The sequence below is a fragment of the Castor canadensis genome, chromosome 3 (genome assembly GCF_047511655.1).
Source record: "Castor canadensis chromosome 3, mCasCan1.hap1v2, whole genome shotgun sequence".
In the NCBI taxonomy this organism is placed as follows: domain Eukaryota; kingdom Metazoa; phylum Chordata; class Mammalia; order Rodentia; family Castoridae; genus Castor; species Castor canadensis.
Window position 1 is genome coordinate 182,055,587 of NC_133388.1, and position 19,501 is coordinate 182,075,087.

Below are 19,501 nucleotides of genomic sequence, written 5' to 3' on the forward strand. Positions count from 1 at the left end.
AAAAAGAAACAGATTGATGCAGAGCACAATGTCTTCTACAAATTCGGGGAAGGCAAGGACGGTCTCTTTTACTTTTTCATTAAATAAGCCCTTCATAAAAACTGTTTGTCCCTGACATCAGCAGCCACCCCTTTGGAGTGAGTGTGTCTCACCTCAGCCCTTGTCACAATGATGCGAATTAATGTCTCTTCATCTGTCCCCACACCCTTCATGGACTTGTACAGACGATCGGCAAAATAGCCCTCACGGTCACGGGCACATCTCACTGGGCAGGACAAAGAATGGAGAATGTGAGGTCTTCACAGTTTGGTGAGTAACATGGGGACCTCTGAAGGCCCAGAGTCACCTGACTGTCCTTAGAGCTGATGGATTGTGAGGCAGAGGCTTGGAAGGAGCTGACTCTCCACTGTTGTGGAGTGAGATCTGGAAGATTCCCTGGTCCGCCAGCTTTGCTCTGTCCACAAACCAATGAAGTGTGCTTCCACTCATCAACCAAGTGACAAGGAGCAAATCACCCTCTCTCCCCTCCTCCCAGCTCACAGACACCACCATCGCTAAAGCTTGAGGGGAACAGACCATTTGCTCTTTGGGTTGTTAACATTTCTCTAGGATGCTTACAGTTTTTGGATGGTAGTGGTTAATGATAAGTAATGAATTCAGCCTAAGTATGGAAGGTGCAACCTTCCTCTGGCCTGGCAATTATCTGTGTGATGGAAGCTTTCTGAGCAAGGGAGAAGAGTAGGGGGTCAGTCTCCTTCTTTTATAGGTCACACAACAGCCACCAGAGTTGTTTGAGTGGAAAAAAAGTCTAGGCCCAAGTGGCTGTGCTCTCTCCCTCTCTTATTCTCTCCACCCTGCCCCCTAATTCTGTCTCCTATGCTCTACCAGTGGAGCCATGCCCCAGTCCTTGTGCTTTTAGCTCTACTTTGTTTTTCAGATAGAGTCTCTTGCTTTCGCCTGGGCCAGCCTCTGACTGTAATCCTCTTACCTCTGCCTCCCAAGTAGCTGGGATTACAGGACTGTGCCACCATGCTCTGCCCTCTGGTCTCTTTATCCTGAGAACTATCCCCAAACTCCTGTGTTTGAGGAGACTCACTGTGGTCCCTAGACTATTAGAGCTGCTGACACCCACAAAGTTTTTCCCTCCCAGGTAGCAATGATGGATGCTGGAATCATTGTCTGATCAAAGTGATCATGTTTCATAGTGATGTAGAGGTCTTCCATATCCCTCCTTTTTCCTGATAGTTTGGGAAGGAAACTCTTCATGTTTCTACCGTAAGATAATCTATGCCTGGGAACAGCCTCTTTTGTAGCAGCAGCAGGAGGCTGTCAAAAGGTCAGGCACGGATAACCAAGGAGGGCATGGAATAAAACAGCTCACAGTGGGTGGGAGCAAAGGTAGCCACCATACTGTGTATCTCACTCCTCCTTGCCTTCAAACAACAGGCTTCTCCAAAACTTCAGCAGGCATAAGACAATCTCTGGGGAGCTTGTAAATGTGTGGCTTCCCAGGCTCCATCCAGTTCCTGGTTTCTCTATGGGAAGCCTGGGAGGGACCCAGGAAATGATTGAAACAGGAGATTCTGATGCAGGAGCTCCATGGGCCCCATTTGAGAAGGGCTCTTCATGTTAGGAATGCTTGTGTCTCAGTTTCTCCTTCTGGATTTCAGCTGTAAAGGAACTTTGTGTTACTTTTAAAGTAACTCCTCTAACTTTAAGTGGGAAATGTCTGGAAATGAGAGTTATATCTTATTATTGATGGGACTTATTCTCAAGGCATTTTTTAATTACTTTTACTTTTGGCACCATGAGTGTACCATCTCCTATAGTTCACGGCTCCCAATCCCAAGACTGGCTTTTTGGTTCCTTAGTAGCCTTCTGGCTCTGCCTGTGTGTTGTTACTTTCACTGAGGCTGCATCTATAGATGTGCATGTGTGTCCCCTGGTGACACTAAGCTCCTGAAGAGCAAGAACTGCATCTTATTTGCCTCTGATGCTACTCCTACCCCAACCCTAGGCCAGACAGGTGCCGAGTAAATGGTAAATCCCTGAATGGTGGCATTGCCATGTTCTGATGGCACCCTGGGGTGTTCCTGGTTCTCCACACTGCAAGTACAGCAAGGATTTGGAGCTTCAGCACCGAACCAGGCTCTGCCTATAGCCCCAAGGACAGTCATCCATACCAGGACTCAAGCGTGTCCAATGTGGGTCACTAGTAACACTAGGCACATGTACCCCTCTGTCCCTCATAGTAGAGGTCCTGCTAGTTTGAATGCAAAATGAGTGTGGATGGGAAAAAAAATCAGTTGTTGACATTGTTACAAAAATTAAACAAAAGAGTTTGGCAACTGAGGCACATTTTTTGACTTCCAGGGATGCTTATTGGGTTCTTCCTCTTCTTCTGGGCATTCACCTCTCCATTCTTTGTGCCATTTGGGATGGTGCCCTGGACTCCTCACAGTAGTGTGGACAATGGACAATGCCTCATTCCAGGGCTTGTGGAAAGAGAGAGGGAGTCTGCCAGACATGACCTGTGCCCATCTCTCTGCTATTTCCTGCCTTTGGGCAACACCTGGGGTTTGTTTGGCACGGCCAAGGTCTACTCTCCCTCTCCTCTTTTTCTAAACAGACCTCATTATTTGCAAATGTTGAAGGGAATCAAATGGAAAAGGAAACCCTGTGGCCATCAGGCCTGTGCAAGACTTGTCCGTGGGTTCAAAGCGTGGGTACATTTCAGTGTGTTGTATGAACCACATACTACTACCTGAGCTAGATAATGGTCCCTGAGCATTAACAGATGCTCTCTTTTGGTGATTCACAATCTTAGTGGGATTGTAGTGGATCCCATGATGCACAACCCAGATGCTCTCTTCAGGATCAACGCACTCATTACCAGGGCTGCTTGCTGAGTGCTCCCAGCTGGGTCTCTCCCTAGGAATCACCCTTCAAGTGAGAGACAGCTGGTTGCCCAGGGTTGCAAATGCTCCCCAGGTACAGCCAGTGCTCAATGACTGGTCAGTGTGGGAGTGCAAAGATCTGGTCCCTTTCTCCCCTTTGACTATCCAGCTTCAGAGCTTCTGGGGGGATAGGAACTGCATCACATCCACTCTCTCCCTTGCCCGATGCTGGTTAGATGTGTTGTTCCCCAAACTACTGCCTGAGTTCTTCCTGCAGATCCTAATCTCTGAACTACCGGTTCCAGGGAGCCCAGCCTAGAACAGGCAAACTCTTAACTTTACCGAGAGTTAAATAGGCCTTCTGCAAGTCTCCTGATGTCTCTTCTTCAATGGCTTCTTCTATGTCTTTGCCGATGAGCTGGAGAGACAAGCAAACTATAGCCATTACTCCATTACTCTTGGCGCCCTTGGGATTGTCCCTCTATAAAAAGTGCTAAACTCTTTCAGATTTAGTGCTGCAGCTGTAAGGAACTCCTTTCCTGCTCTTGCCTTGCAGGGTGGGGTGCTGGGCCCCACCTCCCATTTGAGAGGGCACTCTCACTGCTGAGGAGTGAGTCTTGATTTAACTCCAGTTAATGCCATTTGCTCAGTCTCAGTTTTCTCATCTGCAAAATCAGGGCATGGAGGAACAATTAAGATTATATCATTATTTACATTATATAGCATCTTCATTTCCAATGTGTTTTTCATCCTTTCCAATCCCAGTTCCCGGGAGGCTGTGGTTATAATCGTCTGGCCTGTGCCTCTCTCACCTCCCTTGTCTTGAGACTAGGGCCTCAGACACAGTTTGGGTGAAATAAACAAGAGGCTGTGAAGTTTGTGATAAGAACTTGATAGAACATTTCTGATAGAGTGGGGCTGCAAGGGCTGGAAGCCAGGGGCTGACCACATCAAAATGCCATTTCCCTTCCCTCTGGGGTGATTGCAAATAATCTTATATTCACCACCAGTTCACATGTCGCTCTGCACAGCATTACACATTAAGCTTCTTTCCAAATATTTATAGAAACTAAAGTTCAAGTAAATTGTGACTATCCTTAACACAAATACTGCCTGGGCCAAGATCAAGGCAGGCAAATAAAGAGAAAGGCAAGTGCTCTGCTGGGATGGGGCACTTTGCCTCTTTCTTAGAAATTATCTTTTGAGGATATGTCACCTATCCTATAAAGAACTTAATTGATCCTATAAAGAATTAGTGTGTTTGCATACATACTAGTGGAGTTTATGTTTTTTATCATAAAACATAGGGAAAATATATTCTTTGTGAAGTCCCTAGTCATTGTCCCTAGCCATTGTCCCCAGCCATTTAGAGGCATCTGTGTGTGGCCTCTGATGTGTGGAAACCAGAGTAGATGACAAGGGGGTTTTCAATCCTTTCTGGGGCTTGATATGGGAGTTGTTAGTTTGGAAGACAGGGGTATCACTTCTCCAGAAACATGGTTCTTGTTCTGTAGACTGAGATTGCATGTCACCAGGATGTTTTGTTCACACAGGTCTGTGTTTACCAGAAAAAAAATCCACCCATTAAACCACTTTCTAAGTCTATTGTTAATACTGGGCCAGTGCCGTGGTTTTCAATTTTCTGTAGTCTTTCAGCCTACAAAACAGACAGAGGCTGATAAGCAGAGCTGTTTGAGGATGGCAGGACGTAGGTTTCTTACCCTAACCCTAAATATCAATGCCATGTTCTGCGCTCTCAGGACTCTCCCTGGCATACCTCCAGGGGGTGCTTTTTACACAATACAGTGAGGGCACTGCCTCCTTTTTCCTTCCTGCCCCTGGTAGCTCCTTCCTGGTAGCTATCCAGGCATCTCCATGGGCTCCATGGGACACAATCTGAAAACAATGGACCAGTCCAAGCTCTTGGGACTCTGTAAAGTTTTCAGTTCAGTTACTGGGACACTGAGTTCTTAGGGGGCTTGTTGGATGGAGCCAGGTCTTCTGATCACGATGTGAGTGGATTACAAAGCAGTCTCAGAGACTCTAGTTAAATCTGTGGCAGTGCCTATACGGAGGTTATTAGAAGAATAGGGGAGACATTTTCTCTTAAAAAGGACCTTCTCAAATCGACAGCATGCTGACAGCAGAGCCCTAGGCACTCTGGCTTTAAGAACAGCAATGAAAGGGCCACAGGCTTTTTTGCGCAGGCTTAGGACCATGCGCAGGGGAGGAGGCAAGTGGTGAGGCACATGACCGGAAGGTAGCGAGGCTGGGCTGTGAATATGGTGCCTACTGTGTCTGCTGAGCCCTGCTTGTGGAACTTCCTTTGGCTTGACAGCTATGCAAGTCTTTCATGTCGGATAAGATTTGGGGCTTTGACAGTCTTGCTGATGTGCTTTGTGGCAGTGGGGGCGGGGGGTGGAAGAGAGGTAGGTCTGTTGCTTAGGCTAGGATTGCTGAGCAAATCAGAAGTTAAGAGTTGGGTTTGGAAGGCAAATAAAGTGTAAAAACCCTAAGCTTTGGCACCAAAGTTTAAAATTCAACTTTATGCCAGGACAACCTAATATGTAATATATCCAGTGATCTCATGATAGTCTTTGTGCATTTGGCCAGAGACCATCAAAACCTTACAGAACCTGAGTCCTAAGAGCAGGGTGAACTCAAAATATTAACAATCAAGATGAAGTTGAACAATGTTTGAGCAAGGCTTTTGGGATAAACCAATAGGGAGCATTTTAGAGGTAATTTTCTGCAAATAATCTTAAACCGTAGATTACCTGAGGTCATTTGAGCTTTTTCTCTGATGTTGGCTCTGTTGATTTACATAGGGAAACCATTAACACCTGCTAATATGTATTGAGTGCCTACAGCATACTGTACTACCCAAGTGCTTACTTTTGTTAATTCATTTAATCAACTAATCAAGCAGGTACTTGCATTGGTTACAATGCAAGTAACCAAGCAGCTACTGTTAGCCCTATTTTACAGCTGGGGGATACCCTTAATAACTTGCCCAAGGTCATATGACTAGTCTCCTAAAACTGACTTCTCACACATAAGCCTGCATCAGAATCACTGAAGACTTGTTAAGACTTACAGATGGTAAGAACTGAACTCCAGGGAATAGTGGTTTCGTAGGATGAGGGAGGGAACTGAGACTTCTTTTTTAATAGGTTCTCAAGTGACAAGATGTTGCTCTTTGGGGATCAACTTGGAATTATTGGCTTGCAGAGTTTCCTGGTAGGTAATCAGTAGTTCACACAGTTGTGTGTACATTTCTATAGGGAACACCAATTACAGCCATCCTCAGAAACTCCATCAATGGTCCCCATCCCGTGGGAAGATGCCTCCAGGCACACAGACCCTGGGGAGCAGGGTCAGCTGCCTTTGCTCATGATGCTGGGCACGATTTGAAAGCAGAGGGCCCTTAAGGCTCATCTACAGTGACGATAAAATTCCACAGCTTTGTCTTTTCATCTTCTGGCAACACATAGGAAAGGCTATTTCGAGTGAGGAGCAGCCAGCTAGAGCCGAAGTAGGAGCTAAGGCTGGGGAGACTTGGAGTTCTCCTCGGCCTTCTGCTACCGACTTGCTGTGTGGTCCTGATAAGTTACAGATGGCTCCTCACTTGACTTGTCCAGCGGTTGTGGCCCACAAGACCTGTTCAGCCTACATAATGGTTATGATATTGTTGTGAAATTGATATGAGGTACTGCTTTTGACAGGTAAAAGCACTCTACAAAAATATAATAGGCAAAACAAGAAAAAAAAATCTGATACTCTACTTAAGGCTTTTTTTTTTAATTCACATTAAAGATTGCCATTCAGGGAAGGATTTATCATTTAATACCTTGAAATAGGTAACTCACTTTGTTGGCTTAAAATGAGCATGGGATTAAAAACTTCATTCATGCATGACTTTTCAGGAGCCTGTCTCTGAGATATAGCACGTCTATCTGGAGTGTGCTGGGCACTGTTAGCTCAATCATACGTTGGGATAATAACACATTTGTATGCTTACTGCATACTTCATCTTATTTAACCCTTAAAATTATGCCTGGAGGGTACGCTGCCGCTCACAGTTCCTGGTTCACAAAAGAGGATGGAGAGGTTTGGTCACTTGCCAGTGTGTGTATGGAATCAGGATTTGCACCTGGACACTATAACTGTAGAGCTTTGCTCTGAAACATGACACATTTCTGTGGGGCTGTGGCTATAAACTAAGGCAGGGTGTCCCAACCTCAGCATTACAAGTGGGGCTGAGCAGGTCTTGGCTGTGGGACCATCCCTGTCCTGTGCACCATGGGATGTTCAGCAGAGTCCAGGACACCATCCTCCCCCACTGAGAACCATGATGGAAATGATCCCTCAGGTCTGTCCCACATCTTGGCCTCCTTTAGGAAGAACATAGTTTCAGAGGGAACCCTCGTGCCTTGGGGCGTCACTACTTACAATTTGATAGGCTTGAAAGGTGGCTCGCAACTGCTTGTGGCTCCTCTTGGCCAAGACTTCATTGAAGGCAAGCTCATCAGTGCCCCAACGGCCTTCCCCTGCCTGGAAGGTCGAATGCAAATGATGGGAAAGGAAGTTTTGTTGCAAAGAAGCTGAATATACAGTATGTGACCAGGTCTCACTTACAGGGAATTATTTAAAAAATGCACTGAATAGAAGTCAAGTGGATTAACCAAGCCCAGAAAGCTTCTAACCCACAAGTATAGTCACATGTTTATTTATGGATCTGAATGTAAGAACAGGAACAAGTCTTTATATATGGTCTAGAATGGATTTAAGCATATATTTATTTCTTAACCCTTTTTTTTTTTTTTTTGGCAGTACTGGGGCTTGAACTCAGGATTTCACGCTTGCAAGGCAGGCTCTCTATTGCTTGAGCCATGCCTCCAGCCCATATATTTATTTCTTAAAGGTCCTTCTTCATTCCTAAGTAACTCCCATTTGTATGAAACAAAGAAACATTTGTGGAAAGCATTGCTAATAAATTGAAAACAAAAGAATTTGTGGAGTCTGGTGTCTCTTCACACTTACATCATACAGATCTTTGGCATCCTGACCAGCCAGATCTTTGTCCACTTCATCTTCTTCATCACGATTAGCCTAGAAAAATCGATACATTGTTATTAGCTTAAGTTCTGCTTGACCACAGAAAACAAAAAGAGAAAGTGCTGCAAGACTGGGGCGATTTCAGAGGGATGGCCTGAAGCTCAGGCTAGCCAGGCGGGTAGTCAGATCGGCTCTTTGCTGCCACCTTTTGGTCATAATTAGTAAACAGTGTAGCTTCTGTGACAACTCTTCTCTCTTTTAAGCAAGGTCATTCACAAAATTCTGTGATGTCTCCTAGAGTGAGTCCATTAGTAAGCAAGTATTTTTCCTTTAAAAAATATCAAATATCACCACCACTCAGGGGCTCAGTGCCAAAGAACTCTGAGAGTTGGTCATGGAAGGTCATGGAAACCTAATGGAAGCCCTGGGGGTAAGCAGATTTCTTAGATGGCCCCTTTCCTTGAATGAGTCTGAGAGAGTGAAGATGAGGAGATGTCACTCCTGGGATTATGTTATGCTAGATGGCATCAGGGAGTTTTGCAACTGTAATTCAGATGCCTAATCAATTAAATGAATCAACGAGAGCTTATCCTTGGTGAGCCTGACCCAATCAGGTGAGCGCTCTTAAAGAGCAGCAGTGGACGAAGTCAGAAATAGGATCTCCTGCTGGCTTGGGAGAAACCAAACAGCCATGTCATGAGTTGTCCTTGGGAGCCACACGGCAGGGAGCTGTTGATGGTCTCTAGTTGCTGGTAATGGTCTCTGGTTGGCAGCTAGTAAGAAAAGAGGGACGCCAGGCATATAGTCACAAGGAAACGACTTATCTCTGGGCTTGGGCCTGGCATGTTAATTTCATCCTGGTGAGACCATGAGCGAAGACTCAGCTAGCCCTCACCCAGGCGGCTGATCCACAGGCACTGGGAAGTAAAGTGTTGTCCTGAGCTGCTAAGTTTGTGACAACCTGCTATGCAGCAGGAGAAAACTTCTGCCCCCTCCTGCTGTACCTGAAGCCCATTTTGTTAGTGCTGTGAGTCTACCCACAATAGGGGAAACAAAATGGAGGAAAGGCACAGGCATCCTGTGAGGTTGCATGTGCTGTGCTGTCTGTCTGGAGCCTTGGGGACTGGACAGGGTCCTGCTTGGGGTCAGATGGTCTGTTTCTTGGTGTGTGTCAATTATGCTTATTGAGAAAATCCATTCACCAAAAGGGATTATAAACTGCATAGACTGTTAGGAGGACAGGAACCCCAATCTAGAACTTTCCCAGTCACTGGATGGATAAAGCGAGAATGCTGAGCACACAATAACATTTTAATTAAGAAGGACGAATTGGTCTCCTTTGCCTTATCCACCATGATACCACGCCACGGGGGATTATTTTCTGAGCCCATGAGGTAGGTGAGGCCTGTTACTCTCACCTGTAGCAGGGACACCAGAATCTTTCTTAGGTTTCCACTTGTATCACCTTTGACATCTGATTCAAGGCTCCTGTCAAATACTTTTGAGGAAGAAAAACGGAGAGGGGGAGAGCAGAGGATTCAGTTCCCAGAGACATTTCAAAAGGAACCCACTTATTCCAAGGCCAGCACAAGGTCACTTACGCCTTTGGTAGGCTTCTTTGATGGCAATGATTTCCTAGGAAGATAATGAAAACAAATCAGTATCCAAAGTGGGGTCAACCAATAAGAGGCACACAGAGAGAAGAGGCAGAACTCTGTCTCCAGCCAACTTTGAGACTTCCTCTGAAGATGGTTTTTCCTGTGGGGGTGGGCTCAAGCTTGGGGTGAGTCTCTGGGTGTGAAAGGGCAAGCATTTCAGGCACACAAGTGACATTATGCATACATTATCTTAGCAATAGAATCAACCCTAGGGGACCATCGCCGGATGAATGCATAAAGAAAATGTGGTGTGTTTCCGCAGTGAGATATTATTCAGCCATAAAACAAACAAAATCCTGTTATTTGCAGCAAAGTCTGGAGGGCATTTTGTTGAGTGGAATAAGCAGGCACAGAAAAACAAGTACTGCATGATCTCGCTCATTTGTGGAATCTAAGGAAGTTGATCTCACACAGGTTGAGAGTAGAATGGTGGTTACAGAGGCCAGGGAGAGTAGAGAGAAGAAAGGGATGGGGAGAAGTCAATCAATGGGTAGACAGTAGCTAAAAGTTCTGGTGTGCTGCGCAGCAGGTGACTATAGATAACAGTAATATATTGTCTATTTCAAAATAAGTAGAAGGGAGGATTTTGAATGTTCTTACCACAAAGATATGATAACTGTTGGAGGTGATGGATAGGCTAGTTATTCAATTCTGATCATTGTACATTGTATCCATGCAACAGAATATTTGTAGCCCGTGAATATATACAATTAGTACATGTCAATTAAAAAAAAAGAGGGGAAAATATTACAGCTAACACCTTTCACCACCCCTTCACCCTGGGTGACTCCTCCATTCCCACCTACGTTGGTGTTAGAAGTTCAATGTGTATCTTGCAAGTATTTTTCTTTGCTTTGACACATGTCTATGTGCTATTGAAAATACACACAATTGCTTTGTGCATGTATCCGGCGTTTAGAACCTGGAATGCAGTACTTATCACTCTGTGATTACAGTTTCTTTCCATAATGCCTTGGAGACTCAGCTATGCTTGGACATAGATGATCACCTAGCGTTTTTTCAAATGGATACAAACTCTCTTCCTACCATAAGCCACTGTTTATTTAGCCAGCCTTCTTCTGAGGTCTGCTTGGGTGGTTTGCAGTTTTTCTCTGCTTCAAACAAGGCTTCATTCAGTAAACAACTTGCTGTCAGCAGGAGGGAATTGGTGTGCATTTCAGTGTCTTGGGCCAAGTGGTCCACCTCAGAGCTGCCTCAGTTTACACTTGAACCTGCAGCATGCAGAAGCTGGCACTTCCCCACACCACCACCCACAAACCAGTTAAACTGCAAGTCAGAGGGCAGTGGTGGGCAGGAGCAGGTGTGTGGGGGCCACAGACCAGGAGCTGACTGCGGCTTTGATGGGAGGAGGGGACAAGCGGGAGTTGGGGCTGCTGACCACTTGTGTTTTTGCAGCTCCCTCCCTTTTCTCCTCCTTCCAACCAACCACAGGATCTGCCTGAATTCAGCTTTTGCTTTCTCTGTTTTTCTTCTCTTGACCATTAGATCTATTTGATTGAAAGAAAGACCTTGCTTGTTGTTCCTTAAAGGAACCAGGGTAAGATAAAGAAAATAATAATGAAGGTAACCTTTTCACAAAGGCAGGTGCTGGTTGCCCCTGACATTGGATACCTCAATGCTTCTGGGAAGGGTGAGCATGTACAGGAAAGTGGTGTGACATCATGTGGGTCTTGGAGCTAGTGACAGCTCTGGGGTCTGGGCTAACCTCCTGTGAGGCATTACCTTAACCCAAAGTTCCTGCTTGAAGTGGGGGTAGGGGGGTATCTCATAGAAATGAGCCCAAGGATGCTGACAGGTGGGATTTACAGCTGTAGCTTGGATCATGGTGATGCTTTGGGGAAGTGACCGAGCTTGACCTGGCCAAGCAGAGTGAGCAGGTGGGCAACACTCAGGGCTTCACCTAACAGTTCAACCTCAGAGTGCTTCTTCAGCACTCTTGCTGTCTGCTGCTGCTGTTTCTTACTGGAAGACCTCAGAATGTCGGGCTTTCCTGATAACTTTTCTTACTGGACCTCTTCACTCTATGATAAGTGGAAGAGGGAAGGTCCTCCTACTGATGCTTGGGGATCCCCACTTAGTCTTGATAGATTCCTCATCTCCTGGCGTCTGGAAGCAAAGACAAAAGAGGCTTCTATTGGGCCTTAAAAAGTGCTCTTTTTAGCTCCTGAAAGGTTGGTGTGTGGCACCATAAAATCTTCCCAGGAGGTGCTGGCAGCCACTGGAGTGTTCATTAGGATCCTTGATGCCACCATCTTTCTGCCTCATTCTAGACTTTTCTGTGTTCTTTGTTAGGTAGCAGCCACGCACAGGGTACTGACACAAACCTGCCTAGAAGTATATCACATGATTCATGCCAGAAGGCCCACCAAGTCAGGTGGGGAGAGGTAAAGTAGAATTGTGTCTCCTGCACAGAAAAACAAAGCTTAGATTGATCCGGCTCTTCTGGAAGGATCTATTCTGATCCTTGGAAGTCTGGGAGAGATGTCTCTCCTACCTGGGCTGAGGAGACACGGTTCTGTCTGACTTCTTGCTCACTGATGGACAGAATGCAGGGGAGTAGCATTCTTGCTGCCACCATCCCTGCCAGGTGAGTTCACTGACCTTATTGCTTCTTGTGCACAGGATCTCGATGAGCACGGCCTCATCTGTGCCCAGACCCTTTATAGCCTTCTGCAGCTGGCGGGCAGCATACTCGTTGGGACGGTCCAGAAGGGCCAAGGCTGTCTTCTCAAAGTTTCCACTCAGCTCACTCTTGAGCACCTCCTCCAGGTCCTGTAGGAAGCACAGAGAAACTGATTGGAAGTGACTTGGGAGGAGAGGGACAGGTGTCTGTCTGTGTTAATGCATGGCTCAGGGTGAACAGGACATCTGCCCTGGGCACACATAGAGTGATCCAGGCCAAAACAGTGGACACCATGACTGCTCACCCATATCTTCCCAAAGTTGGCTAAGAGTAGAGAGGAGCCTTTCCTGCTCAGGGATGGAGCCCCCAAAGATGAATCACAGTAACAATAGCATTTGTAGAACATTTTAGGTTTTCCAGAGCTTTCCTCACTGATCCTCAAGACAGTGTGCAAAGCTGGCAGAAGATGTATTGGCATTAGCTCCACTTACTAAATCTCAGGTCCCCAGGATTTGTCCCCAAACATTCAACTAGAAGTGGCTGAAACACAGGTCTGTTTACTGTAGAGGGATCTGCTCACTTGCCATACAGTTTGGGTTGGTCTTGAGAGTGAAAGGGGGCCATTATGTTAATAGGGGTGGGAAACAGGAATAAACAGGGACTCTGTTGGCCAAACCGATGTGCAGTCACTTTGGTTATCTTGTTATATTCTGAGAGAGCCACCTGTGAGAAAGAACTCAGGCAGGTAGAAGTCCATGAAATTCTCTCTGCACCCTATTTTTGGGTTACCTGCCTTCATCGTTTTTAGGAGCACCCTATTATCACAAGTGAGATAACTGCCTTCTTCCACTGTCTCACTCTGATGAGATGTTTTACTAAGAGTCAAGAAGGGCGTTTGGTCTACTTAGAGTCAGCAATGCCTAACTTAAATGAAGGAACTTCTTGCAGAGTGGCAACCCAGGGTGGGTCAGATACGAAGCCCATAGCTTAAACCAGCATCTCAGGGACCCAAATTACAGCAAGAGCTGGGGCTGACTGCTCAGCAACAGGGCATGATGATGACTAAGGCAGTCACAGGAGATGGTGATCTTGGGAAATTTAATTTCCCCAATGGTCAGTTTCCTTTTCTAAAAAAGGAAAAAAATGTCAGAACTTAGAGGGTGGTTAAGAGAATTAAATGAATCCATGTCAACACTGAGCACAGGGCCTGGCACATGTTAAGTTCTCAACAAATGCTTAGTATTACATATATATTATATAATAATATTATCATTATTATTCCATGCTGAAAGGAATTCCCTGAGAGGAGGCAAATGAACTGTTTCTCAAATGAACCTCTGAGCTCTGGGTCTGGGAGAAAAGCACAGAAGATTTTTGTGCGGGGCTCTGAGAACTGCCACCTTAAAGGGGGAGGGAGGGCTCTGAGACCTGCCACCTTAAAGGGGGAGGGAGGGCTCTGAGACCTGCCACCTTAAAGGGGGAGGGAGGGCTCTGAGACCTGCCACCTTAAAGGGGGAGGGAGGGCTCTGAGACCTGCCACCTTAAAGGGGGAGGGAGGGCTCTGAGACCTGCCACCTTAAAGGGGGAGGGAGGGCTGTAACATTTTGCTTCTGTCCCATGGCTACCATTCCATCTAACTGCATCCTGTGAAGGCCTTTGCTCAAGACTGTGTGGTGTGGATCCACCAGAAAATTGGAAATAAATGTATTTTTTTCAGTTCAGATGGGCATTATAAAGAACTTCAGAAAAGAGAACTCCCAGTGGCCTACTCTTATAAGCCACAGGCACGAAAACAAATCCTGCTGTGTTTATTGTCTGTTGGGCTAGAGAAGCAGGCTCAGGACCCCTTGGCTCTCGTCCTAGCTTTCCTGCTAACAGGCTGTGTTACCTCAGGATGGTTACTTTCATGGAGTTCTGTTGACATGGGTACTTAGATTTGATCATCTCTGACATCCTCCAGCTTTATGGGCATCTCTTTGGTGGTCTTATCTCTCTGAAACCCAGCTAAGGATCAGGAAGTCAGCAAATGATTGGCAAATGAAGGTATCACAAAGTTTTGTGCTAGACATGCCCCCCTTTATTTTCAGCAGAGCCCCTAAGTCCTCATTTACTCTTAGTTCAGACTAAAGTTTAGGATGCTTTGTGTCCGACTTTCCATATTGGTAGGGCAGAAGTAGATATACAACGTGGGGCTGTTAGAGTCAGGTACGTGGACAAGAATGCAAATTCTACTTTATTCAACTCAGTTAAATAAACTGAGACTGAACTGGAGACTTATTTTCATAAAATAACATTTATAAGCCTGATTATTAGGAGTGAAGAAGAAAAACTACCGAAGCACAGTCACTTAGTCATTTAGTATATAAGTAAATAGGCCCACTATGGCACTGGGTCCTCCAGGAATGGATGCTGCCCTTGAAGTCACAGACTTATATGATTTTTACTTAGGTCATTTAAGCATATAAGCTTTACCTTTCTTCTTTGTAAAATGAAAGCAAGCATAGCTATCATAGCTTCCCTGGTACTGGATTTGCTGGCATTATCTTGATGGATTCTCCCAGCAACCTGACAAGGGAGCTATGCGACCATCTTCATTCTCTATGTGAAGAGACCATGGCCTAAAGAGATTGCTACCTAGCCAAGGTCAAATATGTAGGAAAGCTCATCTTTATCTTTCTATATTTATATGTATATGATCTCTATCTGTGTGGTGATTGAAACCACAAAGGTTTTATAAATGTGGATGAGATACAGCATAATGGTTGACATTCAGTTTGCATAATGGTAATTGTAGTGACATTAAGAAAAGATCAAGGGGGGAAGGGAGGAAGGGTGGCCCAAACAATGCATACATACACATGTGAGTAAATGTAAGAAACGATAAAATAAAAAAAAGAAAAGTCAAATCATGTTCATTATATATTAATAAAGAAACGAGAAAACCTAATGCATATTTGAAGATTTTATACATGACATCATCCACAGCAAAAAGAATGAAAGAAAGGGAAAGAAATGTAAAGAAAGAAAAAAGCTAATGCTTAAGGAAATGGAGAGTGTTTTATAATTTTTAAAAACAATAATTTATGAAGGTTATGTGATTCTCAAGGACAATTGAATAAATGAAAATTTCCTGTATAAAAATCCACCTGTGGAAGTTGATTTTCAAATCACTGGCTCATCTATAAATTATTATGTGGAATTAGCCCAAATTGAGTAGAAAAAATAACTAAGAGCTTAACAGAAAAATGAGGTCAATTTAAAAAATGAGTTAAAGAGTATTGATTTTACAGGCTATTAAGTTAGCAAAGCAATTTCAGTTTTTCTTCTGGGGTAGCTCAGTATAGCTTTAAAAATGTTTTCTGCTGGGGAATACAGAGAAAGCTGGATGGTTGCAGCCAAGGCTGGCACACCCCTGTAATCACCTTGCCATACTTTGTCTTGTACTTCTGCTTTATTTGTTGCCTCTCATCAGATGTTCTGCTGGATAAGACTTCAATGATGGCTGCTTCATCAGTTCCTAAAATCCAGAAGAGAGAAACCAAATCTCAGTGAACAAGAAGCAAGATGGCAACTTATCTTACTAAAGTTTGAGGAAGCCAAGTCTCCAGCTTAAAGGAGGTCAGAGGCTTCAGTGGAACCAAATGGATCCATTAGCCTTAATGTCTTCTGCTAATAACTGTATTTTTATTGCCATTGAGACAGATATCCATTGAGGCCTTTTGCTGTGTGAAACAGTGCAAAGCATTGTGGTAGAAATGTGTTATTTCTACCACAATTCCCTAACACTGTTTCCTAAAAATTTCATTCCTAAGGGAAATGAAAGCATATCCTCCCAAAACTTGTGTGTAAATATTCATAGTTGCATTATTTGTAATAACCCAAAGGTGGAAGCAACCCAAAAGTTCATCAGTGGACAAATGGATAAACAAAACATGATATATCCATAGCATAGAATACTATTTGGCCACAAGTACTGAAAAAAGATGAATACACCTTGAAAACATCATGCTAAGTAAAAGAAGCCAATCACATATCATACGAATCCATTCATATGAAAGCCCAGAAGAGGGAACTCCATAAAGACAGAAAATAGATTTGTGGATGGAGGTGGGTAGGGTGGAAAGGGAGATAATGGCAAGGAGAACAGAATTTCTTTTGAGGTAATAAAAACGTTCTAAAATCAACAGTGGTGATGGTTGTTCATATCTATGCATAAACCAAACATAACTGAATCATACACTGTAAATGACTGAATTATATCTCATTAAAACAATGTTTAAACCCCCCCCTCCTCAAAAAAAGGGTATGGACTATTCTTTGTCCATTTAACTCCTATTACACCTTTGACTTATGCTCTTTCTACAAAGGTGACACTCAAATGATTTGATAGGTACCAGAAACTGTAACGAATAAGAATGAATAGAAAGATGTCCTTGAACACAGAAATGGGATTACAAAGATGAGAGTGAGAAAGATTAACCATCAAAGCCCTAAATTGTATTTCCTCAGACTGGATTCAAATCATGACTCCACCCCCTACTGATTGCATGATGTTGGACAAGTTGTTTGCCTGGCCAAGCCTCAGCTTCCCCACCTACAAGATGGGGTAATACAAGGCTATGTGAAAATCAAATGTAAGAACCCAAGGAGAGGTCAGTGGTGGACCTGAGTATTCACCTGGGAGACCTTGGACACCATAGGGTGCAAAGGCTTAAGTGCTGGTGTGTGCTGCCTCACATCCATGTAGTGCTTGTGCCCAGACTATCCTGTATGGGATGTTCACACCAGCAATGGAAAGAGCTGGTGTCTGATAGGCAAACTGAACTCATTTTGTCAATTCTTAAATCTACTCGGTGCATGTCATCACAATGACCAACAAATCCAAAGTCACCTTTGGAGTCCACCTTCTGTCTTCTTTATGTTCCAATATCACTGAGGCCCCTCTCTCCCACCTATGAGATGACTCTTTCACTTGTCGCTCTTTCATTCCTACTGCCACTGCCTAGCAGGTCCTGATTGTTTTCAGTCCCCCAATGGCAGGCTACGATCTCTGCAGTCCACACTCAGAGTGCACATGTGCTCCTTTCACTTCATAAGTACAGTCTTCACAGAGGTAATCAAGTTAAAATGAAGCCATTAGGGTGAGTGCTAATCCAGTATGACTAGTGTCCTTATTAAAATGAAAAATTTGGGTACAGAGATAGATGCACATAGAGGGAAGATGATGTGAAGAAACATAAAAAAGAATTCCACGGGAAGATGAGGACTGGAAAAGCACATCTACAAGCCAAGAAAACCTGAGACTCCTAGGAACTAGAAGGGAGATGTAGAACATTCCTTCCCTATTGTCTTCAGAAGGAGCATTGTCCCGCCAAGACCTTGAATTTGGAATTCTGGCCTCCAAAATTGTAAGAGGATAAATTTCTGTTGTTTTAAGCCACTTAATTTGTAATACTTTGTTATGGCAACTCTAAGAAATGAATATGCCTGCTTCCCTCGCCAATGTCTCAAGACTTCAAGACACAAAGTCTTCACAGCCCAAAGTCTGGAGAGTCCTGTACTCCACAGACAGTCTCACTGTCTGTGGTCTGTGAAGGGCACGCATGGTAACCTTTGAGTGGAACTGAATGAGTGAAATGGAACTAAATGAGTGAAATGGTTGATGGATGCTACACTGTTGAGAGATTCGGATCCAGAAGGAGCAAGAGGGGGAGACTGACACATTTGATGGAAGAATTAGAAGCAGGACAATCTGGGCCATGGGTGTGGGCGACAGATGGCGAGGACCAACTAGAGATGGGGAAGGGAGCCTGACAAAAACTTGAGGTGTTTTACCCTCACCTTGACTCTGGCCCCAGCCTGCAAAGCCATCTTTGGAAAAACACAGCAGGTCTTAGAAAGAGAGGTACAGCCTGGGTGGTTAGGGAGCCATGTCTGGCTCTGGTGTGGCCACTAGTTTTATGTCCTTGGACCATCCACCTCATTTTAAGATTATTTCCACCTTTACATTTCTGAGGAGATTTAGCTGTTTGATTCCCATTGTAGAAAGAAAATTCTAGGATGAACTCACTTACAAAAATAGCAGGAGTTAATTGGCTGCCTTATTCTGGCTGGGTTCCAACACTGTAATTTATGTTGTTCCTCTTCATTTCCTTCCAGAGCTTCATCTCTGGAATATGTATCCAGTTACTTACTCTGAGATATTATTATGATTAAGGTTTAAATTTCTGAGTTCCAGAAATCTCACCTAAAAAAAGATTTCTTTTTCTCACGAATATCACTTGAACTTTCCCCTTCGGTTCAATGGAATCTCTTTGCATTTGTGCTGTTCCTGTCCACGTGCAGGACCTTGGGACCTCAGGCCTGGCTCCTGGCTCTTGCTATCTCTGGAAGAAGCCTTCCTGCTTCCATGTGGCGCATTCACTGTGTTGGGCCAGCAGGAAGGTGGGGCTCCTCCCTGACTGCCTGTTTTGCCTTACCCCACAGCTAGTTGGTCTTTTCCACCCAACTTTTCAACATAGGTTTCTTCAAATGTGGAATGAAATCTTGACTCTTCAGAGGAGCCCATGGGACTTTTGGGGGGTAACTACTATTTGTCTCTCCAAGTCTTCCCTCCCCAGTTATTCTTTCCTAAGTCCCTGTCTATCCACTCTAGAAACGATTTCCAGCTCCTAGACCAAGCAACAACTTCCCTTCTCACCTGTGGGTCTTTGCTGGGGTCTGTCGCTCTACCTCAAACACTTTTATCTCTGATTCTCACCTCTACTTCCACTCCTCCTGATTCAGGCTCAACTTACCAGGCTATCCTAAACCCTCACATGGCCCTGTGTCCCTCACATGGCCTCTTCTTGCTTGCTCTACCATGACACACTACAAGTTCCATGGGAACAGGGCATTTGTTTCCTGCTACATCCACACAGAAGGGTCCCAGTATTTGTCAAGTGACTTGCTGAATCAATGAATGTATATGTGTATTCATGTATGCACGAATGAGTGAATGGAGAGGTTTGTACACCATTATGATAGAATTCTATCTCTGCATTACTATGAGCTGCATGTGATATCAGATAGCCTGTATGTAGCCAGGACCAATAGTAACTCCTCTCTATCTGATGCCACAAGCAACCCATATCTAAATATTTAGGGAAACTGAGTTAATATTAAAACAATGTCCTCTAGACTTTCCTTCCTGGAATGCTTTTAAACAAGAGAGATTCCAGCGGTCCTGGGACGACTTAGCACTA

The 19,501-nt window shown here is 44.5% G+C and overlaps 1 protein-coding gene across 3 annotated transcripts in view; it reads right to left on the reverse strand.

Annotated features, from left to right (window-relative positions):
• Positions 1-19,501, reverse strand: part of Anxa13 (annexin A13) — a 47,365-nt gene that overhangs the window by 3,279 nt on the left and 24,585 nt on the right. For all 3 annotated transcript variants that reach the window (XM_074069172.1, XM_074069171.1, XM_074069173.1), the window contains 8 exons: positions 15,680-15,774; positions 12,236-12,406; positions 9,557-9,590; positions 9,374-9,453; positions 7,941-8,009; positions 7,350-7,451; positions 3,240-3,315; positions 153-265 (listed from right to left, as the gene is read on the reverse strand). In XM_074069172.1, coding sequence (XP_073925273.1) covers positions 153-265; positions 3,240-3,315; positions 7,350-7,451; positions 7,941-8,009; positions 9,374-9,453; positions 9,557-9,590; positions 12,236-12,406; positions 15,680-15,774 — 740 coding nt within the window. The remainder of the gene's footprint in view (positions 1-152; positions 266-3,239; positions 3,316-7,349; positions 7,452-7,940; positions 8,010-9,373; positions 9,454-9,556; positions 9,591-12,235; positions 12,407-15,679; positions 15,775-19,501) is intronic.